This window comes from Netta rufina, assembly GCF_964035555.1.
Source record: "Netta rufina genome assembly, chromosome: 1".
Classification (NCBI taxonomy): domain Eukaryota; kingdom Metazoa; phylum Chordata; class Aves; order Anseriformes; family Anatidae; genus Netta; species Netta rufina.
This window is the reverse complement of record NC_140123.1, coordinates 91,618,419-91,642,113: the sequence shown is the minus strand read 5'-3', so window position 1 is coordinate 91,642,113 and position 23,695 is coordinate 91,618,419. Positions and strand designations below refer to the sequence as shown.

The 23,695-nt window shown below is 41.8% G+C and overlaps 1 protein-coding gene across 1 annotated transcript in view; it reads right to left on the bottom strand.

Moving 5' to 3' along the window:
• Positions 1–23,695, bottom strand: part of ICOSLG (inducible T cell costimulator ligand) — a gene marked incomplete at both ends in the record, with an annotated part of 58,913 nt that overhangs the window by 1,462 nt on the left and 33,756 nt on the right. The window contains one exon of the mRNA XM_084289943.1: positions 898–1,242. Coding sequence (XP_084146069.1) covers positions 898–1,242 — 345 coding nt within the window. The remainder of the gene's footprint in view (positions 1–897; positions 1,243–23,695) is intronic.

Genomic DNA, 23,695 nt, shown 5'->3' with positions numbered 1-23,695 from the left:
TTTCACTTTTAGATTTGCTGAACAAAAGTATATCACTTTACATTTCAAAAGCATTTGTCTCTTGAGAATTATGTGATTTAAAACAAAGATAAAGAGGGTGTAAATGTCTTGAAAAACAAATATTTTCTGTTTTAAGCTGAATGAAATGTGTGTCATTGACTATAATGAACATTTCCAGCCAATTTGTACAAACAACCTGAACAAATTATGATTTCTTTTGACTTTTATCCCCTTTTTATTTTATTTTTTTCAGTCAGTCAACTGGTCAAACCAAATAGCCGAGCATTCCACTAGCCATGCTCATAAGTGATTCAAACATGTTAGCTCAGCTGTTTGGCATTATTCGAGTGGGGGTTATGGTCTTGGTCATTTTCCTAGGGAAGAAAAATAATATTCTCACTTCATGAGTTCAGCCTTGCAAAGGCAAGGCAAAAGGCAATTAGCAACTGGCTTCCTGTCATCTGAAAGGGTATTGGCCTGGACTTTGAATTGCCAGTGGTGAAGCTAATCCTGCTTCACGGACCCAAGTACAAACAACGAAATGAACTCCCCCATCCCGCTGGGAACAAGGTGGATCCAGAACAGTACAGCACCCCAAGTAGCCAAATGCTTAAAAGTCTAGAGACCTCATTAATATCTCCTGGAAAGGGAGGGGGAAGAGCCAGGTGGCTTGCCCTCAGGAGTCCTGCTAATTCTGTGGATATGCTGTACTGAAGCAAAGATGCATTTATTCTTCTTCTCCAGTCATATTCTTCCAGATAAAGCAAGGAACAGCGTGAAACTGCATGAAGATTTGCTTTAAAAATTGAACTCATCTAACAATGGCCATTATGTGTGGCTTGTCTGCAAGAAATGCTTCCCTCAACAACTTCACTGTGAACTAAACAAAAATCTTACCTGATACATTGAGATGAATTTTAGATTTCTGTGTTGGCGTGGGATGATTCCCAGACTGCTTAGAGATGCAGGAATATACAGCTGCATCCTCTAGCTGGACATTGGAGAGCTTAAGGGAAAAGTTGCCGTGCTTCACCTGATCCAAAAACAGACTGGTTCTGCCGCTGTAATTTGCATTCTGGAACGTTGGCTTATCTTCCCCATTGTGAAAAAAATGCACTATGGTAGACTCTATCTGCCAGTAGAGCATCAAATGGGAAACATCCAGTTCACTGGGAGAGGTGGTGGCGCAAGGCAAAATGACATTTTCTCCAACAAACGCATGGCACGTTGTGTCTGGTTGACCTGGAATAAAAACAGACAACTTCCTCAGCACACAGCAAAGCTAGGGACACCAACTTTCCTATACTTTGCCTTCCTCACGTTGTTATTGCCTCTTTTCCCAGCCTTTTCCTCCCTTTTCTTCTGCCAGTGTCCTCCTGCTCCCAGCTGGGCAGGAGGCAGCACGTGCTATGTAGGGACTGGGGGCTATGTGTGCTCAGTGCCCAGCAGGACAGATGATGCTGCATGCAAATTGCACCCACTTCATCAGCTGCTTGAACTTGTCTCCTCAGCTGGTGATTTTTCTCCTCAGCGTCTATGAATATGTTATAATATTTTATATTATAAAGTTATATATTTTTATATACTGTAATTTTCTATATTGAATAATCAGATAAATTAAGCAGTCAGTTCAAAAGGGCAGGAAGGGATGTGGGGATGTGAAGACAGATGTGATTAAACAACTTTTGGTTTTGGAGGAAGTCTGGCTGAAGAAAAAAGGAGAAGCATGAAAAAGGTGTTGCTGTTGTCAAGAGAAAAGTCCTGGAGGAGTTGGATCTCCCCCGGCTCCCCTTGCCGCCTATCCCGTCATGGCTCCAGACTCGTAAATAAGGTGGAGAGTCCCCCTGGAAGGAGCCTGACCTCGTGAAGATGGCCTGACAGAACAGGGCTCCTTTGTGCAACTGCGTCTGGGTGCACTCAAGGCTCCTGCTAATGCTTGTGTCTGGGCTTCTTGTACTCTTTGGGATATTCTCCCAGCAGCCCCAAAAGGCCTGCCATTCTCCCTCTAGCTCCTTTTCCAAGGCCTCAAGGAAATGGGCTATTAGTCCCTGGGTATGCTCTGTACATGTGGCCTGTGTGTGTCTGGCAGAAACGTTACCGATCAATTCCAGCAAATGCAAGAACCGCTGTGAACATATCCTGCTGGTGAGCAAACGGGCAGGGAGAGCGGGAGGCCAGGTTTCTATGCATTTCTACCTGGTTTATTGATTTGTTTCTTGTTTGTTTGTTTTTAAAGAATAAAGGCAAGAGTTAAAGCGTGGACAACTAGGTATTTTCAGCACAGAATGAAATTAACGCTTTGACCAAACCTGTTTCACAAAACGATGTTATAAATTAAAACACAGATGAATTAATTTGGATGGGAAACTTTCATCCCCAGCAGGGAGCAAAAACAAAAGCAGCATGAGTTTGGGATTGCGCCAGAGAGAAAAACTACATTTCACTGTGAAACAGCTCAATCTGTTTTCATGGCCAAAATTCTGAGAAGCATAAGGGGCAATTATTCAGACTAAATATAGAAATAAAATGTTCTTGGTGGCACCGTAGCCATTTCAGTGTTGTAGGCCTGTAAGCCCGCCAGATCTGTGCATGTATTGGGCTAAAGACCAAAGAGAGCCCCAGTTCCCTCTTGAGGTCTCTGATACCGGCCAGGGTTCAGCTGGTTGCATGCTGAGGGCTACGTTTCCATATTTATCAGTGTCTGGTTTGAGGCTTGTTTGTTCTCACATTGTGTCCTTCCAGACAGACATAAAAGCAGAAGGAAAAGTATCATACGGATCACTAAATCACTGTGCTGAGTGTCTTCTATTAAAATTTTTTCAACATACATCTGCTTTCCTTAGGTTTGCAGATTTTTCAGCTGAAAATCCCAGTTTAAACCTGCCCCACAGTTTAAACCTTTAGCTAAAAAAAAAACAATATAGGGACCAGAATTTCAGTAACATCCAAATCATTGTCTTATTATTTAATTTATAATGAAGTCCAGCACCCGCTGCATTGCATGCTTACTGCTAGAGGATGTATGACCCTGAATGCCCCAAGGAGGCCACCTCAGCCCTGCAATTAGCAATTAGTGCTGTACCCTGGCACAGCTGGAGGGCCACCACCAGGTGAGGAAGGGTGAGGAGGGGAGGGAGCAGCCTGAGCCCCATCCCTCAGCACTTGGGGCCCCAGGGGGCTGAGCAAGGCTGTGCTCGATGGTCTCTCCAAGGCAAAGCCAGGTCTGAAAGAGGGTTATTGCTGGCCGTGGTTGGCTACAGAGGGAGGATGAGTGCGTCTGGAGCTGCTGCAGGTGTTTTGTAAGCCCAGGAAAAAGCAAACCTCCTGAGGGGCTTTCTGGTGGGGTGAATCCCATCCACAGGATGCTATTAGGAGTGCTAGCAGTGTACTTAGTTGCACATAGGTGAAGAAAAGACAATCCCAAAGTTAGCGAAACTTGTTGCTCTATTTGGGAAAACAGACAAGCTTTTTTTAACGAGGGAAAGAGGAGAAAAGAGTGCCTGTCCTATCTCTGGTTTGTGCTCACTTCTAAACTTGATAGCGGCTTTGTAAGTGCATCAGTTTTCTTTTTGTCTCTGAAGTCTTTTTCTGAAGACTGAGGACAGCAGTGTTCAGCACACCTAAGCCTAGCATAACTCTTCCTTTCCTGCATGAGGTGTTATACAGGTTTCTTAACACTAGGGATGAGTCTGTAAACACCCATGGGGTCCAACCCACCCTGCCCTAAGAGGAGGCTCTGGTGGAGTTGCCTGGAGCAAGAACAGGTGATTGAAATCTGGCTGTAATGAGTTAATTAACAGAGCCTCCAGGCTCATGAGGCCTTTCATAGATGGGCAGACTTCTGAACACAAGCTGAATATGAAAGCCAGCCTTGAGAAGGAGGCTGAAGTTATGCTTAATGCTGATGAGGTGGTGTTTTGTTAAGCTTCTGACACAGTCCTTGATACAGCAGAAGGCGTGGAAGTAAATTCTCCTGACCAGGAGACTGAAGCACTCATTCAGTGAGCCCCAGGAATGCTGGCAGCTTGCTGCTGGGATGTGTGGAGCAGGGTGAGCAGCACTCATCTATCTACCTGGAAAGCTTGGTGCATGTGGCCTTGTGCAGTCTCTACACTGGCAAAAATGTGTGTCAGCACACAGCTTGCGCTTGCAGATGTGGGACTTGAACATAAGGTGAGACTTGGTTTTATTTCATGTTTTTGTTGTTTTAAAAGCAACTTGTAGTTTTAAACTTGCTGGCACAAGATTCAAGATTATCAAGGTGAAATTAAGAGTGGTAACTTGGCCAATTCTTAGGATTTCCATGATGAACAAATACTGCTGCCTTGGTATTCAAAGTGTGGTACAGGAAAGCTCCTAAAGACATGGCTTTTTTGTTGCTCTCTTTTCCCCCCTCCTGAAGGTGATATGTGGCAACCATCTTTTTTTTTTTTTTTTTTTTTTTTTTTTTTCCTCAAAAAAAAAAAAAAAGTTTTCTCAATTGTGTATTGGTTGCACCAGAGGAATGTGAGATGCCAGGAGGAGATCCAGGATTTATGCCTTGTGAAAAAGGGCCTGGGAGTGGAAGGCTCTTGAATCTCTCTCTCTCTTACCTACCCACCTCCAAGTTCACTCTGGTAATGCTAGTGTAGTTTTGATGCTAGACAAAGAAAGTCACAGAAGTAAAGTGATAAGCAAAAAAATGTTCTGGTGTTAGAAGTGTGGCAATGAGAAAATTTCCGTGTTTTGTTTAGTGAGTATTTATGGGTTCAAACTGAAAGGTGTTAGCCTGACAAGGCAATCCTGTATAATTCCTTACAGGATAGTGTCTCACCTATATGCCAAATTATTTGAAGAAGGGTAGGGGGCTGTTTGCAATCCTAATTGCTTGCTCAGAAACACTAAATTTGAACTTCCTTATTTAAAGGGGGAAAATGAGTCAAAGGTTAAGCACTTCAGTGGCTCAGAGTGTTTACAGGTACACTCATCTACCGAAAGACCATCCTGAGTTGCGATAGACTTTCACACAGCTCTACAGAAACATATGAAAGTTTTTCCCTAAAAATGCTAGCTGTGCTTCTAGAAGAGAGGGAGACACCACTTCCAGATGACGTGTAACCTTCTGGGCCACTACAACACCTGGTAAAAGTGGGACATTTCTGAACAAATGAAGGAGTCTTGACCCTGCACAGAGGTCTTAATGTTGCTAAACTTAAGCTTCAAATACAGAAATTACAGGGAGTTGCCCCTGTAGCTTGTGGAAGACTCCCTTACCAGCACATACTAGCATATCCCTTTAATAGGGAAGGTCATGATATATAATGTCAGAAGCCCAGCTGTGCTAGAATTTGGCAGTGCGTATGCAAAGATTCAAGGGGAGAAACGGTTGGTTGGCTCCAGTCCTTTTACTTAACTGGATATCCCTGTAGAAAGCCATTTATGAGCTTGAATGAGGAATAAAAATGATACAAGACATCTGGGATTGTGAAGAAGGAGATTCCAAGCCATCCTTAATATTACAGAAATGGTGGAGTGCTCTAAGGATGTGGTCAGGATGAACTTTATAGGTGGAGATTTGTGAGCCTGAAACACCTAAACCTCATAAACACCTATTTCAGATAAACCGTATCTCAGAGTTATTGCCTGTACTAGTAAACCTTGCACTGTGATGAAATAAATCCAAAGTAAACCATAGCACATACTTGTTCTGCTCAGAGATTCCCAGTGGATCATTAACATAATTGCAGTTTGAGTATTTATGTGTAAATATTTCCACAACTCTTAGAGATGTATTATAGTGTATTTACCTCTGGGTAGAGATGCAAACAGCAAGCAGGCAACCATCCAGAGAGTCTTCCTAATAAAATGAGAGAAATAGAAATGCTGAAAACTTTGTTGGAATGCTAGAGAAGAGATCAATGACCTTTTTTTTTTTTTTTTTTTTTCCTTTGGCATAATTTATGCTCTGTTTCACAAATTCCTCATCTGTGAAGAAAATTTAGATGCAGAACTGGATGGCTTAAAATCCCTGTCTTGCTTTGTTGTCTCGTTTTGGTATATGTTGTAAATCCTGCCTGCAGATCTGAGCTTTCTCAGTGGTCATAATGGGATGGGGCTTCAGTCATAAGCACAAGAACCACAGCACCCTCTCATGTGGGCAAAGTTAACTGGATATACATAGCCATAGTTTACTCCTTAGATTATTCTCTATTGGTAATTAGGCAAAATTCTCTCTGCCTACAAACTTCAGCTGCTTTGCAATATGAGAAAAAACATAGCTTACCATTTCATTTTTGTGGCTTCCCACCTCTTAGGAACCTTTCCACGTCACTAACTTCACCAAGCTCACCAGCTGCTCCTTTTGTCTCTACAAAAGCAAAAGAGTGAAACATGCTCTAATTTTTGTTGCCATAAGCATTTCTCTAGAAGGGAATAGGATATTTAGTAGTGCTTGGTTTTCTGTGGTTCATTCTTTCTTCTTTCACTCTGTGTAGACAATACTAGGAATTTATTTTCACATGTAGGGTGGATATGAGTCATAAACCATGCAGTGACCTGCCCTGAGCTTTCAGCCCACTGTATAGGATTCTTGTTCTGTAGCCGGGGAGATCAAAGAAGATGGTGAAACCTAATGGGTATCATAATGATCAAGAGCACTAAATGCTGTACCTCAGACTCTATCAAATACGGCCCAAGCAGCATATCTACCAACAAAACGCAGTCATACCTGATAAGCCTGTAGGGGAAATACTGATTAAAAGAACTTCTTCTTTGAGGAGGCTGTTAAATCAGGTACTTTCTCAAAGAAGGGGAAAAAAAAAGGCAAGGAAGAAAAGGAGTGTCATTTTTGGCTTCCTCTCCCCATCTTCTCAGCACCTCGTAGTTTAAGGAATACGAATATCTGATTGATGTTTCCTCCCTAGTGTTTACTCCAGAGATAATATGGTGAAAGTAGTGGCTTGGCCAAGGTTCTTTTCCCTTTTCACTGAGTCAGCTCTGTGAGGGAATGGTGACAGAGCTGTTCTTGTGCCTGTTACTTCTGGTGAAATCTAGTGAATCTTCTAGTGGAAAGTGTCCATACCCAAGGCAGGAGGGTTGGAGTTAGATGATCTGCAAGGTCCCTTCCAACCCAAACCATTCTGTGACTATGAAGTGGTGCTTCTTGGGGTAAGCAAGATCCCAAATGCAACCCTGAGGGAACCCACTAGTCCCACAAAGGCTGAAATGTGTGTGATCATGCTCTAAAATCTAATCTCAAGAGCTGGATTTATGTGCTTCTCCCTCATTTGTCATGACAAAGCTCTGGTTTCATTTACCAGCTGTTTCCTGATACACAGCACAACCCATCTGGCACCTTCTTGTAGAGAGCTGAAGATGAGCATCAGTTGGGATTCCTTCCCTGGCCCTAGATCCTGAACTATGAAGGACCGAGCTTGGGCTGTGACAGCCTGATGGAAGTCTTATATTCTGGAAAGCTCAAGGCATCTCCCAGGCAGGTCAATACAACTCTTGTTGTATTGGAGGTTAGCTTAGAGTTAAGCTCAGTGTGCACAACTGATGTTTGAGAGCTGGCACAAGGCTGCTGGTGCACTGCTCTGTGGTGGTTTGAGAAGAGCAAGCAGGTGATGTGTATTGGCTGACACAACTGGTGCAGAGAAGGATTTTGTTCAGAAGTTTCACCATGAAACACTTGGCTGTTTGACTTTTTCTTCAACGATTAAAAACAATGTGCCTTGCATGCTTTTGATGGCCTTTTCCTGTGGTTGCCTCCATCTCCATTGTACTGGTTATTATTTCAACCAAGGATATGCGTTTATGCAAAGTGAGCTTATTCCATATGTGTTTCCTTCCTTTAGAAAATTAAACTGATACACTGATGGTATCCTCCCTCTCAGCTTTGTAAGGATGTTCTGTTCTACATAAGGCTGCCCAAAAAAATATGATCAGCAAACTTATCCTGTGCCCAGGACGAGAACAAGGTGATCATGCAGGGACCAGGGCTCCATGCCAATTTGCTGCTCTGCAGCAGCAAGGTCTCTTGCTGGGCTGAAGGAGGACAGCTGGGTGGCTGATGCTTTGCAGCTGTGCTCTGCAGTGGTCCTGCAGCAGTGCCCTTGCTCTCAGTTGGCAACAGGGTGTCCTTATGATATCTCTTATATAAAAAGAAGGCAAAACTTAGTAGATGTGGCCAGCTAGGAGGTCTGTGTAAAGGTATGGCAGCAGCAGACAGGAACGACCCTAAAGTCAGAGCCCCTGGAAGTGATGTACTTTCACTAGAATTGATGTAGGCTTTTTTTATTTTTATTTTTATTTTTTTTTATTAGCCCTTTTCTAACAGTTTTGATTCTGATTCAAGAGCCAAATGAAGGCTGTTGTTCCAGCCAAGCCAGCTTGTTTTGCTTCACTGGCTTTGGCTGCTTTACTCACACAGAGTCCCCGTGGGGTTTCTGCTTCCCACAAATGTCTGTACAAAAGCCTTGGTTGAAAGAGAAGTGGGATCAGACCTGAAATACCAAACTACATTGGGCTTGCATGTGAATGTTGGTCTTTCTTTTCACCCACGTGCTTTTGTTACTTCCCTATTGAAGTTTAGGCTTGTGCATAAAGAAGGAGCAAGGAAGGTCTTGTTCTGTGTATCTGGCTTCTTGTCTCTAACTACGGGAATGTTTCAGACTGTTCCTGCTGAAGCACCTGACCCTTAATTTACCTCAATATACTGCTGTTTATTTGAAATAATATTTATTTCTGTATTGAGCTGAAGCTGCTTGAAATGGAAATGTCTATGCTGAACCTTCACCAGGATTGTTCTTGGTATGCTAAAGAGGAGATCCAGTCAGTGCAGTTCAGCTGGTGTAAGGTGTTTCAGTTACTGTATGGAGCAGCATCTGAAGTGATTAGTTTGTTTGCTCTTTCATATCTATTTGTTTTATTTTTAAGCACGGGCTTATATCAAATGGAGGTATAAGAAACTAATATATATATATATATATATTTGTTTTATGACTTTTTTTTCAGATTTAAGGCAATCCATTTACTATTTATTTTAATCTGACAAAGGAATTATTTAGGCATGTTTCTTTTGAGAGGCTAAAACAGTTAACTGAGTAAGACTTTTCAATGAAAAATAATTTCCAGGAGAATGAATACCTCTTTTTAACATCCTAACTTGCCTGAAGTAACTAAGGCATGTGAAATGATTAAAGCATATGATTAAATTGCAAAACTTGGAACTTCTTGGCACCATCTTTGTCATGACGTAAACGTTAGATGGGTGTGAGGCCATTTACTGAACATGTTCTCTCAGCCTGCAATAAAATTAAATCAACCAAATAGGAAAATAAAATGTTCCATGTGCCCACAGACTAGTACGGCTTTGTCACAAAGAAAACTGATTCAAGCTGTTTTCCTCCACCAGGAGGAGGGGAAGGATACTCAGTGCTGCGGGGGGGAGGGGGGAGTAACATTTAAACTCCCTGTAAAATAAGGAAATTATATTTTGCAGGAGTGCTCTGTTAACCCTGGAAATAGCATTGCTGCAGTGTGTTAGGGATGATCCTCTGTGAACAACTCTGCTAGTCAGGACAGCTGGGAGAGCAGGAGGGGAAAATGCCTTGGGTAGAAAATCTGTGCGTGAGTCAAGGGCCTGTGCTGTGTGCAGATGGCTTTCCTTTTCTCTATTGCCTCAAGTCTTTCCGTGGATTCTGTGGGCAGCTGTTTCATCAGAGACCAGCAGTGATGAGTGACACAGCTGGAGTGTGACCCACCTGTGATCGTACCATGGGGCAGCAGCTCTGGTGGCTGAGCAGTCAGGCTATGCTACCAAGAAAAAAAAAAAAAATAAAAGCAGCTGGCTTTGGCTGTGAAAGATCCTGCTGCAGAGAGTGGCCAGTTTGGGATCTAGAGCAGAAAGGATGTTTGACCTGGGAGGGAGGGCTGGCTGAGGAAGATGCTGGAACCCTTTCCACACTGAGGAGGTACCTCTGCGGTGCTTGCTGGGTATGACACCAGTTTAAAAGCTTCTGTGGGCTATGTGGGTGCAACATTTGCATGTTATATTAAAGGGACCAGCCTGTTTGGCATCTTTTCCACTTGGTTCTTGAACACCTAATGCTGGCTGAGTAGCACAGGTAATTCTGCTGGGCATGGAATAAATGGTGGTACAGGCTGGGGCGGGCGCCAGCTAGAGGAGATGCCAGCAGTTCTGGAATAGTTGGCCAAAAGCACTTAGCAGATGAATGGAAGCCACTCTGCCAAGAAGGAAATATCTCCTTATGCATCTGGCAAAGTTTTTTGCAGCTTAGTCACTGATGGTTTCTTCTGGTTTTTATCCTATGTGCCTTTGGCTTTCAAAAATAAACTTATGCTAACTGGCTGCCGCTACTCATGGTTGGCGGGGGGGGGGGACATCATTCTCCCTGTCTTTGAGAAATCCTGAGAGCACGCTGAGCTGAGAAATGTCACCTTGCTGTTCCTCATACACACCCAGGCAATCTTCTGTCACTTCTTTAAACGTTCTATCTATGTAACCATGCGGTCCTTTTACCTTTGCTAGTAGAAAGCTGATGAGTGAGTTTACGAGCAGAAATCGTGATCTGTCCTCTTGAATAAAGTTCTTGTGATGCAACAGCCTGTACTGAAACTGCGTGATTATTTCTGATCTTATCTGAAAGAAACCTATAAACAAAATGAGGCATCGTTTAGACAGCTGTCCTATAATTAGTCCAAGGAAAGAGTTCAGGGACATGATAGCGTGCATCAAAATATGACCATAGCTTTCTACTTTAAGGTGTTAGCTGTTGAAGTAAATTACCTTGATTTAGAAGTAATTTTCTAGGGATTTGTGAACAATGGCAAGTAGCATTTATGTGATTTACTGTTGGTGTAATTCACCCTCTCTGCTCGAGGCAGTGGGGGGAAAAAAGTGGCCTTTGCTACCTGGGGGAACGTCCTGACCTTCATGCTATAAAATGTGCTGTGGTGGCAGCCAAGTTCTGGAGGAAGATCTCAGTCTTCAGGTGCACCGTAGGAAACTTTGTGCGCTTGTAAGACTGAAGGCTGGCCTGGTTTTAAAGTTAGTTTGCTTTTGTAAGGTTTATGGCTGTTAAAGCTATCCAAACTTGTCCTTATCTGCTTCTCTCTAAAGCATAGTGTACTCTGTCCCTGCTTCCTTTCTTTTCCCTGCCTGTGCCCCAGTCACGCCACCTATTTGCAGAGGTGGCACGTGGTGGGTGGGGAGCTGGCTTTGGGCTTGCCTACATTTTCCTGTGCTGCTGGAATTTCCCATTGCCTGTTTTAACGATTATCGTGAGCAACAGTCAGGCTCTGGAGGCTGGAAGATTGTTGTGAATTTTATTATGTACTCTGAAATGTTATTCCTTCTCAGGCTTAAAGAATAAAAGAGTGACTGTGTATGATTCATTCCAAGTAGAGAGCTGTACCCCATACAGAACCTTACAGCAGAAGCTTCCATCTCTTCTTCCAACTTTGTATAAATAGTTCTGGTGCACATATTTAAATATGTGTGTATATATATGTCCATGTATACAAAATAAAATGTGGGGGGAAACAGGAGATAAAGTTTACATCTGATCTAAGTGTGCAGGATTGAAACTTTCAAACACATTACCAAAATTTTGAAAGAAAATAACAAAACTCTGGGTGTGCCTGGCCAAAAAAAAAGATCACTTGCAAGTTAGCACACTTTGTCTGAGTATTCCAATTTCTAGACTTTAGTTTTAATTTCAGAATAACGTTTCTAATAGCTCTCAGACTAAAGTTGTTTGCGGCTTTGCAAAATGGGAAGGGTTCAGGTGACCCAGTGGGACTGATGCTAAATGTGGCATGTTTCATTTCAAGTTTCGGAAGGAAGGAAGCACGCTCCTGGTATGCAAGTCAGTAGATATCAACACTGATCAAATGATGCTACAGCCTTGCGGTTATTGGGGACTTTCAGGTTATGTTTGGCCTGACTGAATTCTCAGGGAATTAAGATCCATGTAATCCGTATTTCCAGCACTCATTTCTGGGGAATTTTGTGTCTGCCATCTGCTTGCTTCCCTGGGGTGAAGGTCAATCCAGGGACCAGAAGGATGTCTGTACAGGGATCTATGAGGCATTTTATATCACTGGCTGTGTGGTCCTGTATGTAGTTTTGCAAGGTAATTGTTGGTGACGCTTAGTAGTAGGCTTGCATCCTGTTCTCTTAAAACCTGTTTTGTCCTTTATGTAACATAACTTTTGTGCTAGATTTAGCAATGAGTTTTGCAAGAGAACACCAGTGCTCTGCTGAATGGCAAGGCACCACCTTTCATTTGTCTTTTCCGGGCAAAGGCTCTTGACTTAGGGGGAGTCATTTCTGTGCTCCAGCCCCTGAAGAAGTGTTCCCAGCCCTGCCTGTCCCTGTTTTGCACACTGTAAGCCCCGCTGGGATTCTGAATGCTGCAGGTTTGAATCTGAAAGGTCAGGATGCACAGCCTAAGCAGCATGTGGTGTGTCCCACCCTTTGCCTGGCCTTGTGCTCGCTGGGTGAGACTTAATCCCTGTGACTGGTGATGTGTGGTGGTCTCATGCCCTTTTATGAAACTTCTGAAGAGAAACCAAAAAGTTATTGTTCCTTTTTGTAATGCTTTTCTGACAGCTCCCCCCAAAGTTCCTCTTTCTCTCAATTCCTTTTTGCTCTTCTGAGAGTTTCCACTGCTCTTTATTTAACAGTTCCAACAAAATGATTTTCTCTTTTGATGAATAAATTATTCTTAGGAAGAATAAAAAACTCTTCTTCCAAGAGATTGCAGTTACTCAAGAGAGGCTGAGGTGTGTGGTTTTTTGTTTACTTTGTGTTTTCGAAAACCTTAGCTTTTAAGAGCTACATCAGAAGTGATGATGCATAGAGGTGAATGTTCCTTCAGCTGACTAAATATTGTGTATTTTTTCTTGTTTTGAAGACAGTTCCTGTCCAAGTATCTTGTTCTAGTACTCTCTGGCTGATGTCTTATTTTACTTTTTTTTTTTTTTTTTTTTTTAATTTACTTGGAAGATAGAGGTATTGTGTAATACAATGTCAACACAGAATAAGAATCTTAATTCTTTATTTTTGACTGTGTGACTCTTTTTTTTTTTTTTCTGTCATCTGCTTAAACTGACCTTTATAACAGTGGCATTGCCTGATTCGGGATCACTGTTCAATGACCAAACAGCTAAGGTGATGCTTAGATTCACCTATATGACAAGTCATGAAGTTATGAGTAAGATAACTGATGTCAATAAAACTATTAATTAGATTAATACAACATGGATTGATACTGGTATTTCCAGACTGGATGATATGAAGTTAGTTGTGAAAGTGAGACTTCCTTTTGAAGAAAGAGATGATCCAATTTGTATTAGTAGCACTGCTTAGGACCTGACAGCTCAAATTCTACGAAAGTAACTCTTACTGTTTTCAAGTTTTTGCTGGTCATAAGCTGAGGAGAAACATTTATAGGCTGTGTTGCGGTAGGAGAGAAGGAGGTGAAATCAGCTTATCTCCCTACTGTTCATATCAAGTACTTGATTGCTTTTTTTTTTTTTTTTTTTTTTTTGACAGTGTGCCAAATGATATGAATCCCTCCATATAGCTCCTCATAAAACAGAGTCAAGAAGATCCAAGATATATTGAAATATGGGGTTATTGCACACTGAGGGGGAGAGGCTGACAGGTATTTCTCCTCACTCTTCAATGTCTGCCTCACGGTCTTCCCCTTCCACTGTAGTTTTGATTTGTTTTTACAAGACTTTGAGCAACCTGGATTAGAGGCTTTCCATGTGAAATATTTTTCTCATCAAAGGAGTGGTCATCTAATGTTGCTGTTAGTCTGTTACTTGTAGAAACATTCCTACTCTTAACTATCTACATGAGGTTAAAAATTTCTGCAGTTTGCAGCTGCGTCGCTCAATGGGCTGAGCTCCATTTTTTCTGCATCTATACTGAAAAACTCAGAATTGTTTGAACTCATCCTTTCTAAGTAAGCCCCTGTAGATGGTTGGGGATGCCTCACTACATGCACATGCACAGAGCTGGTGCAGGCTTCTTGGAAAAGCAGGTGGAGGAGAGTGCTGCTGCTGGACATCAGGGACAGGACAAAGCAGGGCAAGCATCCCGTAAACAATGGGAAGCAGGGCACTGCCTTTTGTTACTGAGGGACAGCCACTGCTGGAGCAGCAGCTGCTTCCCAGCCAGTCACCAGCCCCCTGGACCAGTGGGGTTGTTGGTGATTTAAGCAAGATCACGTTTTGGACAGCTTGAGGCGCAGGCACTGATGCAGGCGTATAGTCTGACCTCAGCACTCTGCCTAGCCTACGACATGTCTCATCAGTCCTTAATTTCTTCCGTTGCTTACCAGCTGATAAGTCTCTTACAGCTCATGAATGCAATTCATTTTATCTTTGTTTTCCATCTCCTCTGCATGGCATTGTGACAGAGTGCAACTGAAGAGCCATAAAACTTAGAGAGGATGTAACCTGACGAGCCAAGTTGCCAAAGAACAATATTGAACTTCTTATACTGTAAAGCACTATTGCAAAAAAGCTTTTTTTTTTAAACAGTCAACATTTAGTGTATTAATTTCATAGATATCTGTGGTGCTAGCCTTAGCTATGTCTTGCTCAATACATTATATATTTACAAGGTTTTTTTCCCCTTCTTCAGTCAGCAATTATCTTTCACACCAAGACAGGATTATAAAACCCCCTCAGTAAATGTCATCAGTCCAAAGAAGGAAAGAGGAAAAATCCCTCACTTTTAACTTTCAAATTCATATAGTGGATAAAGCCTGGTCACAGGGCATAGGGAGAAAGGGAAATTCTGAGGGACTTTCCTAGGAAGCAGAAGGGAAACTATTTCAGGCTCGAGAGTCTGCTTTGTGCTTATGGTCTAGTCAATAGAATGTCTTTAATCTTTGTTCGATGTCTTGTCTAGGAGGAAGTGCAACACTTAGCTCCAGAGAATTTCCAGTCTCCTAAACTACTTTCCAATTTGGTACAGTGAGAGCTGGGAAAATCCTGCCCTTTAAGTGCTTATATTTGTTGGCAGCCGTTGCCAGCAACGGGCACAGGGTTTAAGAAGGCTACAAGTTGGTTTCCTGAAGTGAGTTCTCTCTCCTCTTGGCAGTTTTTAATTCATGCATTGGAGAAACCACCTTTCTTCAAGACATGATGATATTAGTTTATATATACGTGTGTGTGTGTGTATATATATATTTATACACACACACACACAATTCCACACAGATACAGTAGGTAACTTTTTCTGTCAGACCTCTTACTAGACAGTGCATCACCTTCCTGAATTGTGAGCCTACCATACGCTAGATCCAGTTTCTAATCGGTGAGAGGAGGAAGAAAGTTGTAGAACAGAAGTTCAGAAGATAGCAAAACTTCAAAAATCTTTGCAGCAAAACTGTGAGCATCAGAGGTAAAAGAGACTAATTGGAAACTATTGCATCCACACATTAGGCATGGAAGCATAGGAAATGGTGCTTCTGAAAAATGAAATCTCAGAACACCACGGGAGGAGAAAAAGAAACTGAGGTTAACCAAGGTCATTGTAACACTTCGTGGCCCTTCTCAAGAACGTGGCGTTAACTTGCAACTGAACTGGCAAAGCTCAGTGCTGGGCACCTCTTGGAGGGTTTGAGAACCCAGAGAGTGAACTCAATGATAGTGGTCTCAGAAGGGGTCTTCTGAGCAGTGGGAACGACCTGAATCGCATCCTGGATTACTTTCCTGAACTGCAAAGTACAACTTGAATAGTTGCTTCTAAGTTTGTTCAATATCATAATTTTTTTTTTTTATAGTCCCAGAACAAATTTCAGGATCAATCAAAGGTGTTAATTAACTCAGTGATATCAGAGTCACTGAACCCAGGGGAGCTCATATTGGCCTGAGCTGTTGCCTTCAAGAACGTTGCTCTGTTAAAGCAACAGAGAAAGTGTGTGGGTTTTATTTGTTGACTTTATTTTATTTCTTAATTGTTGGCAATAGACCTGCAGCTGCAATTTATTTGAAAACTGTTTTGGGGAGGTAGAAACTGTTTATAGAACAGATTTCCCTTAGAGTACTCTACACCAAGTACCCAGTACCACCTTCATCTTAAGAAAGTATCTTGGATATTCCTGCATGTTCTGGTGACAACTTTTTTTACACAAAGTGTAACAGGTAAGTGCAGTGAAAGCAAATAACTTAAAACAAAAACAAAACTATTCTCTTTTCTAGGAGATTCTCCACCTTCTACATGGTTGCACAGTGAAATACACAAAGCACTTGTGGAGTGTAAACTTTGTTCTAATGAAAACATTAAGTTCTAGTGATTCAAGGACTCTTGAACCAACAACAAAAACTAAGTTGGCAGTTGCAAAATATTGCAGGCTTTAAAAAAACAAAACAACAACAACAAAAAAAAACAACAGCATTACCTACCCTGCCCCTGTTGTGACAATATTTATGAATATTTTACTTCCAGTCAAAGCAGAAATGTACACAGCCTTTTGAACCAAGGTTTTTTTGGTATCAAAGCTGAATGTTTCTAGTTAAATGGTTCTGGTACAAATGTAAGGATATTAATGTCTGATTAACTTCTGTCCATCAGAGAGAAATAAAAATAAGGTTTCAAACAAGAGACCTTAAAAATACCTGTGAACACTTTGTGCTTGTTTTGCTAAGCTGTAATTTTTCCAAGTGAAGAACAATCCCATAATGAATTAATGGGCATCTCAACATTATTCTACATTGTATATTGTATGTTCTTCCCAAGTTATTTTGCCCAGATGTTGGAGAGGAATGTGGACTACTGGCTTGAGAACTGAGGTAGATGTATATTTTATATATATATGTATATGTATATATATATATATGTGTGTGTATATATATATATATATATATATATATATACATACATATATATGTGTCCGAAGGAAATATCCTTAACAGTCAGTTTATGTGACTAGGGAAAAGGTGCAATGGGGTCATAAGCACTTCGTGCAAGCCATATACTCTGGAATTTTTTCTCAATCTTTTTAAAGCTTTCAGACTTTGTTAATGTTTGGTTCAGATCTAGTTCAGCCAAATCCTTTTATAATCTAAAACCAGCATCTCTCAAGTATTGTAAACATCGTCAGATATTGTCTCATTCCTGTCCTCAAAGTCCTTTTGTCAGTCATCAATGTAATAGTACTACAGTCCCCCCCCTCTCCCCACCCTAAATCCCTAATCATGACCACACAAGAAGGTGCTGGGTTCTTTCCTAAGAAGCAAGGTTGGGGTTTGGAAGGAAAGAGGAGCTCCTTCCTTTCAAAGCACATTGAAAGACCATTTATATTTCTTTCCTGCAGATATTTTTATTCAGATCCTTGATACAGGAAGGAAGTGGCATCCTCCTCCTTCTCTAATAACAGCACTCTTTTCTTCCGATGGCCATGTGTGGGTACAACCAACTTTCACAAGTTGCCTGGTCTCTTCTATAAGAAGATGTGGGAAACCTACTGAAAGTGGTTTCACTTTCATAAGCGATGTGTATGTCCTGATGTATGCGTGTGCCTGTTTTCTTCTTTCTGTGGTGGCTCAGTGTTCTGACATTCCTATGAAAGACTGTGCAGGACTTCAGCAGAGTTCCTGAGTTCCTTGTGAGTGATTTTTAGGTGAGGGCTGTACCTTGTCTGGAGTGCTGCTTTTCTAGAATTGAGAGAGAACTGTTCTCGAATATATGTTTTTTGTTTGTTTTCAAATAAAACAATAATGCAAAACCACGGGGGGGGGGGGGGAGGAAGACTGCTTTGCAGTGGAAGGGTCTCTTCCTCTGGGGAAAACAGACGAGCAGAGTAGGATAGAAGTCATAGTCTCTTGTGTCATCATGTTTTCTACTGCAACACCTGTGACTTCATTTCCCCATTGCAAATCAGCACTGGCAATACTGTAAGCCCTGATATTCACAGGGCACAATTGTCCTACCAGCTTCCCTGCCCTACAACTCCCTACCCCCAACTTTAATTTTCTGCTCCGTAGAACATCTTGCTGTTGGCTTATGCAGTAACCGATAACAGGTTAGATTCATGTACTCCTAAACAGTGACCTTAACAAACAGCCCTATGACATTTAAGGCAGTGAGATATCAGGCTTCAGGCTTTTGGGCCCAAACTCTGTCAGATCCAATTTCTGGTTTGAAGCAGTAACTTTTGCTGTGCTTTGGAGAAGTAACGCCTCAGACAAGTTTGGAGCCGTTACAAGCCAACAGAAACCAGCATCCCAAGCTCTGAAGAAACCACCACTCAACTGCTGGACTTGCCTTCATGGTTTCTTTTCTTCCCCAGTAGCATGGAGTTGATTGAACTGCCAGAGATAGTGGTATAGTTTAGCTTTGGACTTGTCTATGGACTACAAAGGATGCTGGGGAGGAGGGTAAAGAATTAGAAGGGTACTTTCCTTGATTGCATAAGGAAAAACATACCAAGGTTGAGAAAATAAGTTATGAACTATTCATTGCATCTTCAAACCATTAGCTGGTACTGATCTTTCTGGATTGTGAGAGCAGAAGAGACTAAAAAATAAGTCAGTCTTTGAACTTACTAATTAGAAGATGAGAATCCAATGTGCAAATTAATTACAGGGCTTATATCCCCAATATAGGTTTGCAACTGAAAGTTGCTCCTAAGGGTAGAGATATTTTTAAAGCAGTCTTCAGTTTACTCTTCTATGATAATATAGCTCAGTGATAATGGAGCTCTTTTAGCAAATTGTTTCATTTTCTCAAAAGGAACTTACTTCAGTTGTGGTGATATAACCCTTTCACCAGTTACTGTGTTTAATACTACAGAGCATAACACTTGTCATCTGAAAGTAAGCCACAGCTGAAAGCAACCAGATGGTGTCAAATATATGAACGCTATCCAGATGTCTTGTCTGCTACCATCAGATGCTATTACAACACAACTGGGTTATCTTGAGTGATGTGGTGGAGAGCAATTTAGATGTGGCTCTGGACCCAAACAAAGTGCCTTAGCAATGAGTAACAGGATTAACTTCATACAACTGTGCTATAAAGGCAGCCCGTTGGCCAGGTAGCCACACTTGACCTATGCTGTAGAGCAGTGCACAGGTAGCTGCTGTAGGGTCTCTCTTTCATCCACCAAACTTAACTCTTCACAGTGTCAGAGATACTGAACAGAACTATAATGTGTTTTTGCAGTTTTAAATGTGAGGTTAAGTAGTAACTTGTAAAGAAAGAGGCAGTTGGTGCAAACCCACAAGCTTTCATACTGTGAAAGACCAGCCTGGCCTCTCTGTGGTTCTGCACTTTCATTGTGGGAAACCCCCTGTGAAAGTTTAGGTAAAGTTAAACTTAAAGTATATTTCCAACCAGCCCCATACTGGAATCGGAGGGTATAAACAACACATCCCAGACAAGGCCTGCAATTTTATGCATTAGCACTGACCTATATTCTGATCTCTAGACCTCATCTTTCATCACTGAAGAGGTAAATTCTGTGATTATATTATCAACCTCAGCAGACAAGAATTACAGATACAGACAAATATCTTTGCAATCAATTAATTGATCTAAAGCATAATAATCTCAAATCTTGTAGGAATATATATACATATTTGTAACAGGGCTTTTAATGAGCCCCCAGTTCTGCAAACAGCAGTATCTGAAGCTGCAGCATTTAGCTTCACTAACATTGGTGAGAAGTCTTAACAGTGCTCTAGCTGAAGCATCCCTTGTGTGGCATCCCTGCCTCCCACTGTACACACATCTCCTTTGAATGCCTACTCTTTCCCTTCCACTGGCTACCACCCTGTGAAATACTTTCTGGTGGTGTTTCACAGCAGGTTTCCCCCTCACCCCTAGGATGATCCAGGCCCAGTAGATTCTTTTGCAAGGGCTAAACAGGCTGTAACTCCCCTGGGTGGTGATGTAGAAGCTCTGGGTAGCCAGAGGAGCAGGTTTGGTGCCTACAGAAGCATAACAAAGATACAAGCTCTTCTGTACGGTATCAGGTGCCAGTGGCATGTCTGTTTTGGCACCCTTCAAGCTCTAGCCTGGAGTTGTGCACAAGCAATGAGGCTTTGCATCACCCAGATAATAACTATGCTTTGGAAATCCAGGAATGTGTGGGTTGGAGCATTACAGTGGTTACAAGGTCTGCGCCACAGATTCTGGAAACATTATTAAATATATGTAACCCAAAACTGAGCAGGTAGCTATGATTTTGTAGTTTGAGGGCCAGCCTTCTCAAGTGTTTCTCTGCATGTGTATCCCAAAGCCATGACTTTAAAAACAAAACAAAACAACAGTGGGCACCCCTGGTATTTCTTAAAGGTTGTGCATGCTCAGGATTTTCTGACAGTCTCTGCCTCAGTGTTCTCATGAAGTGAATGTTGTGTCCAAATCAGATGACTGAAATGTAAATATTTTGTTTATATTTACAATATATGTGCTGAGGACGGCAACCATCAATGAACAGCCCTGCTTTCTGTAAGTGAGAGCAAAACAAGTAAAATACTGGTCAAAAGGATGACTCTTGTTCTTCTAAGAGATTGTCTTGGTTGTCTTCAGGTTTCTCTAAAAGCTTCTGCTACTCTTGTGAAAAGGACTAAATTCCTTTATTTGCTCCTTGCAAAAGATTTATTTATTTAAAATCATAGGCCAAATAATAACAGTGTTTATCTACATGCTGAAACCAGAATCTAGAGGCAGGCCATAGCTGGGTAGGGTCTCTGGCACCTTGTAGTAAGCTGTGAATACTTTGATAGGATTGAAGGCTTGTCCAGTCTTGTACATCTCAAAGTACTTGTGTTTTGGGGTTACAGTCAAATCCTCCTAAAATACAGTGCTATTCAATGTACAGCTGCTACTGCTAGGGTAAACAACTGCTTTTCTGTTTTGTCATCAGATTTTAGGACAGTAGACCCTTCTAGGGAGATGTCTCACAAAGCTGTAGCCAAGAGTAATTTTGTTATTTTAAAATATTACTTGGCTTAATAGCGACAGATGTAGCAACTAAATGAGTCTCCCTACTTCTGCTGGGAAAAGAGGTGCTTCCTGAAACACTCATTTGCCACAGCTGGGCTTCCTGAGCAAATGACCTATCCTGCCATTTGCTGCTTCACAAAAATCCATTGTATGGAGGTGGCCAAAACCAAAGTTCTGGGTATTCCTGGTAATGTAAGGCATGAAATAACTCCTAGACATAACTGAACTTGTAGTCAGAAGTTCACAGAAAATGATTTGAAAAGAAGTTCCATTTGTATTTGCTTCCTAGTAAAAAGCTGAAGCATTCAGCAAGAACTTGAGTTGATTAGTCTCTGATGAGAAGAATGTGGAAACTGCCTACTGCTTACCCAAGGTGTGGTCTTTAATTTAATCTGGGAAAGTGGGGAGAAGAGTGTTTAATAGGTTGCACAGTGAGTCCTACTACATGCCTAACTCTCACAGGAACAGGGATGTGAGGTCTTTGATATGAAAGTACAAAGTTGTGATTGATTAGATATGACATTGTACTCAGTTTACTGGCAACTGCTATCCATCTAAAGGACTGGTTATGTTGCTAGCAAATAAAATACTTTGTTCAGATCTTTAGAGCTCTTTAAAATAGCACTAGATGTTACGGCTGCCCTTTTTGTATACACAAATGTTTGTGATATGTGACAATGTCTCGGAACAAGCACTTCATCCCCCTTGTTAATGTGTTCGTTAAGAGCAAAGTAGCAGTTGTTAGGTCTGATCAGTACTGTGCCCTCTGCTTTAACTAGTAACTGTTAAACAAAGTGCAAGGTTATGAGATTAAACAGGAAAAATCATTCATAGAAAGCAGTCAAAGTATGTAAACTTTAGATGCCCTAGTTTTGAAGCACTTCCTCTGAGCACTCATGGGTATCTTTGGATGTGAATGGGCTGATCTCATGCCTGCAGTTCAAAGCCCTTGCACCCCTGTCCCACCAGATGGGATCTGAAGAGGCTTATTATTTATGTATCTTACAATACCCCAGATTTTGAGGATCTCAGAGCTGACCTTGACATATCTGGGACTGTTTATGTAGAGGACTGAACTAAGTGCTATATGTTGGTCCTTTGTAACCCTTCATTCAAGCTGTAAACAGTCATTTGGGAGATGAAGTTGAGGAGGCAGCTGGAGGAGGATTGTGGACTCTTTAGAGCAGCTCTAAAGTAGAAGCCAGAGTTTATAGGAACTGAGGAAACACCGTTTCTAGCAGTAGTTCAGGGCAGGCAAAATGTGTGAGTACAACCTTGCAGACTTATAGCTTTCCTGACTATCCACCTGGGATGAAATACTTGTCCTGGCCTAAATGGGGTAAGTCACAAGGTGCCTCTGAACTGCACCTTTCTGGTAGTGAGCTGCTGGTGGATTCAGCCATGGCTTGTGTTACCTCAGCTGGGCCCTTAGAGTTGCTCTCCTCCTAAAATCTCCTGTACCACAAACTACATGGAGGGTTGGAGCTGAAGTAGCACTATAACATCCAATGGAGATGACCCTTGACAGACAGAATTTCTGGTTTATGCCTCTTTCAATGCGGAAGAGGAATAAGGAGAAGGGAAACAAAATGATAAAACTGAAATCGAGCCTACCCTAACTTAAATCCTTCTCTCCCCTCTGAAGTGTGGAAGGGACCTGTAGCTGGGGTGAGGTACGCACTGCCAGCCAGTGTGAGCCAGCCAAGTTGCGTGTCACTTTTGCATCTGAATCCAGAAGTTCAACTTCATCTGTGAAACCACTGTTCAGAAGATACCTGTAAATTCACATGGTGGTTTCATACCATGACTGTCATCAAACTTGCGGCTGTACTGAGGTCATCAAAGGGTGAAATGAATTGTGTAGAGGCTGAGTGGAGGATAGTCTTTGAGGACAAAAGTGTGTTTCCCATGAGGAAATTGGTTCCCTCAGACTGATGGGCCATACAGCCCTCTAGCATTTTAATTAGGTGTTTTTGCTCTTGATTTGAGAACATTAGGACTTCATCTAGGGTGTGGCACAACCAGATCCTAGTGCCATAAAATGACTGTGTACTCAGCATTGCTGCGCTCCTTGGACTTAGCAGACCCTAACTGTGGGCCCAAGAGTTTCTATAGTTAGATCTCCCCGGAATATGCTTACTGGGTGGATGGTTCTAGTATAAATTAATTTACTCTTTGCTGCTTCCATTCTTAGTGAGGAGGGAAGAAACATGGGATAAGGCAGTACAATTAGTCCTGCAGTAAGGGGACCTACATGAGTTTTAATCACTGATTAAATGTTGACCTCTCACTCTCTAGCTTGGCCCACCTATTTCACAGACTGTTTTGCAGGGGAACCTTTTTCAGGGAAACTTTCTAGCTTTAAAATTATTGGTTTTGCCTCTCCCAGTGGAGGAATTGGGAAAATAAGAGATGCACGACAATATGGGTACCCCCAGGGAGCTTTCATCCTTGTCCTCTTAATTGCATGTTGTTGCAGTCTGTCCTGTCAGGAAAGGGTCTTTTCTCATCTCAAGGGAAGGAAAAAACAAACAAACAATCTATGGAAAAGAATATAAATTTTGCTATAGGAGCCAGTAGCAGCTCTAACAGCTTCTACTCTATAGATTACAACACAAAGAGGCTTCTAATTCCTTCTGGGTCATGTCTTTATGACACTGTCTTTTAAAATCTCTTGGAAATACAACTCCAATGTACTTGCTGTGGGATATGCGG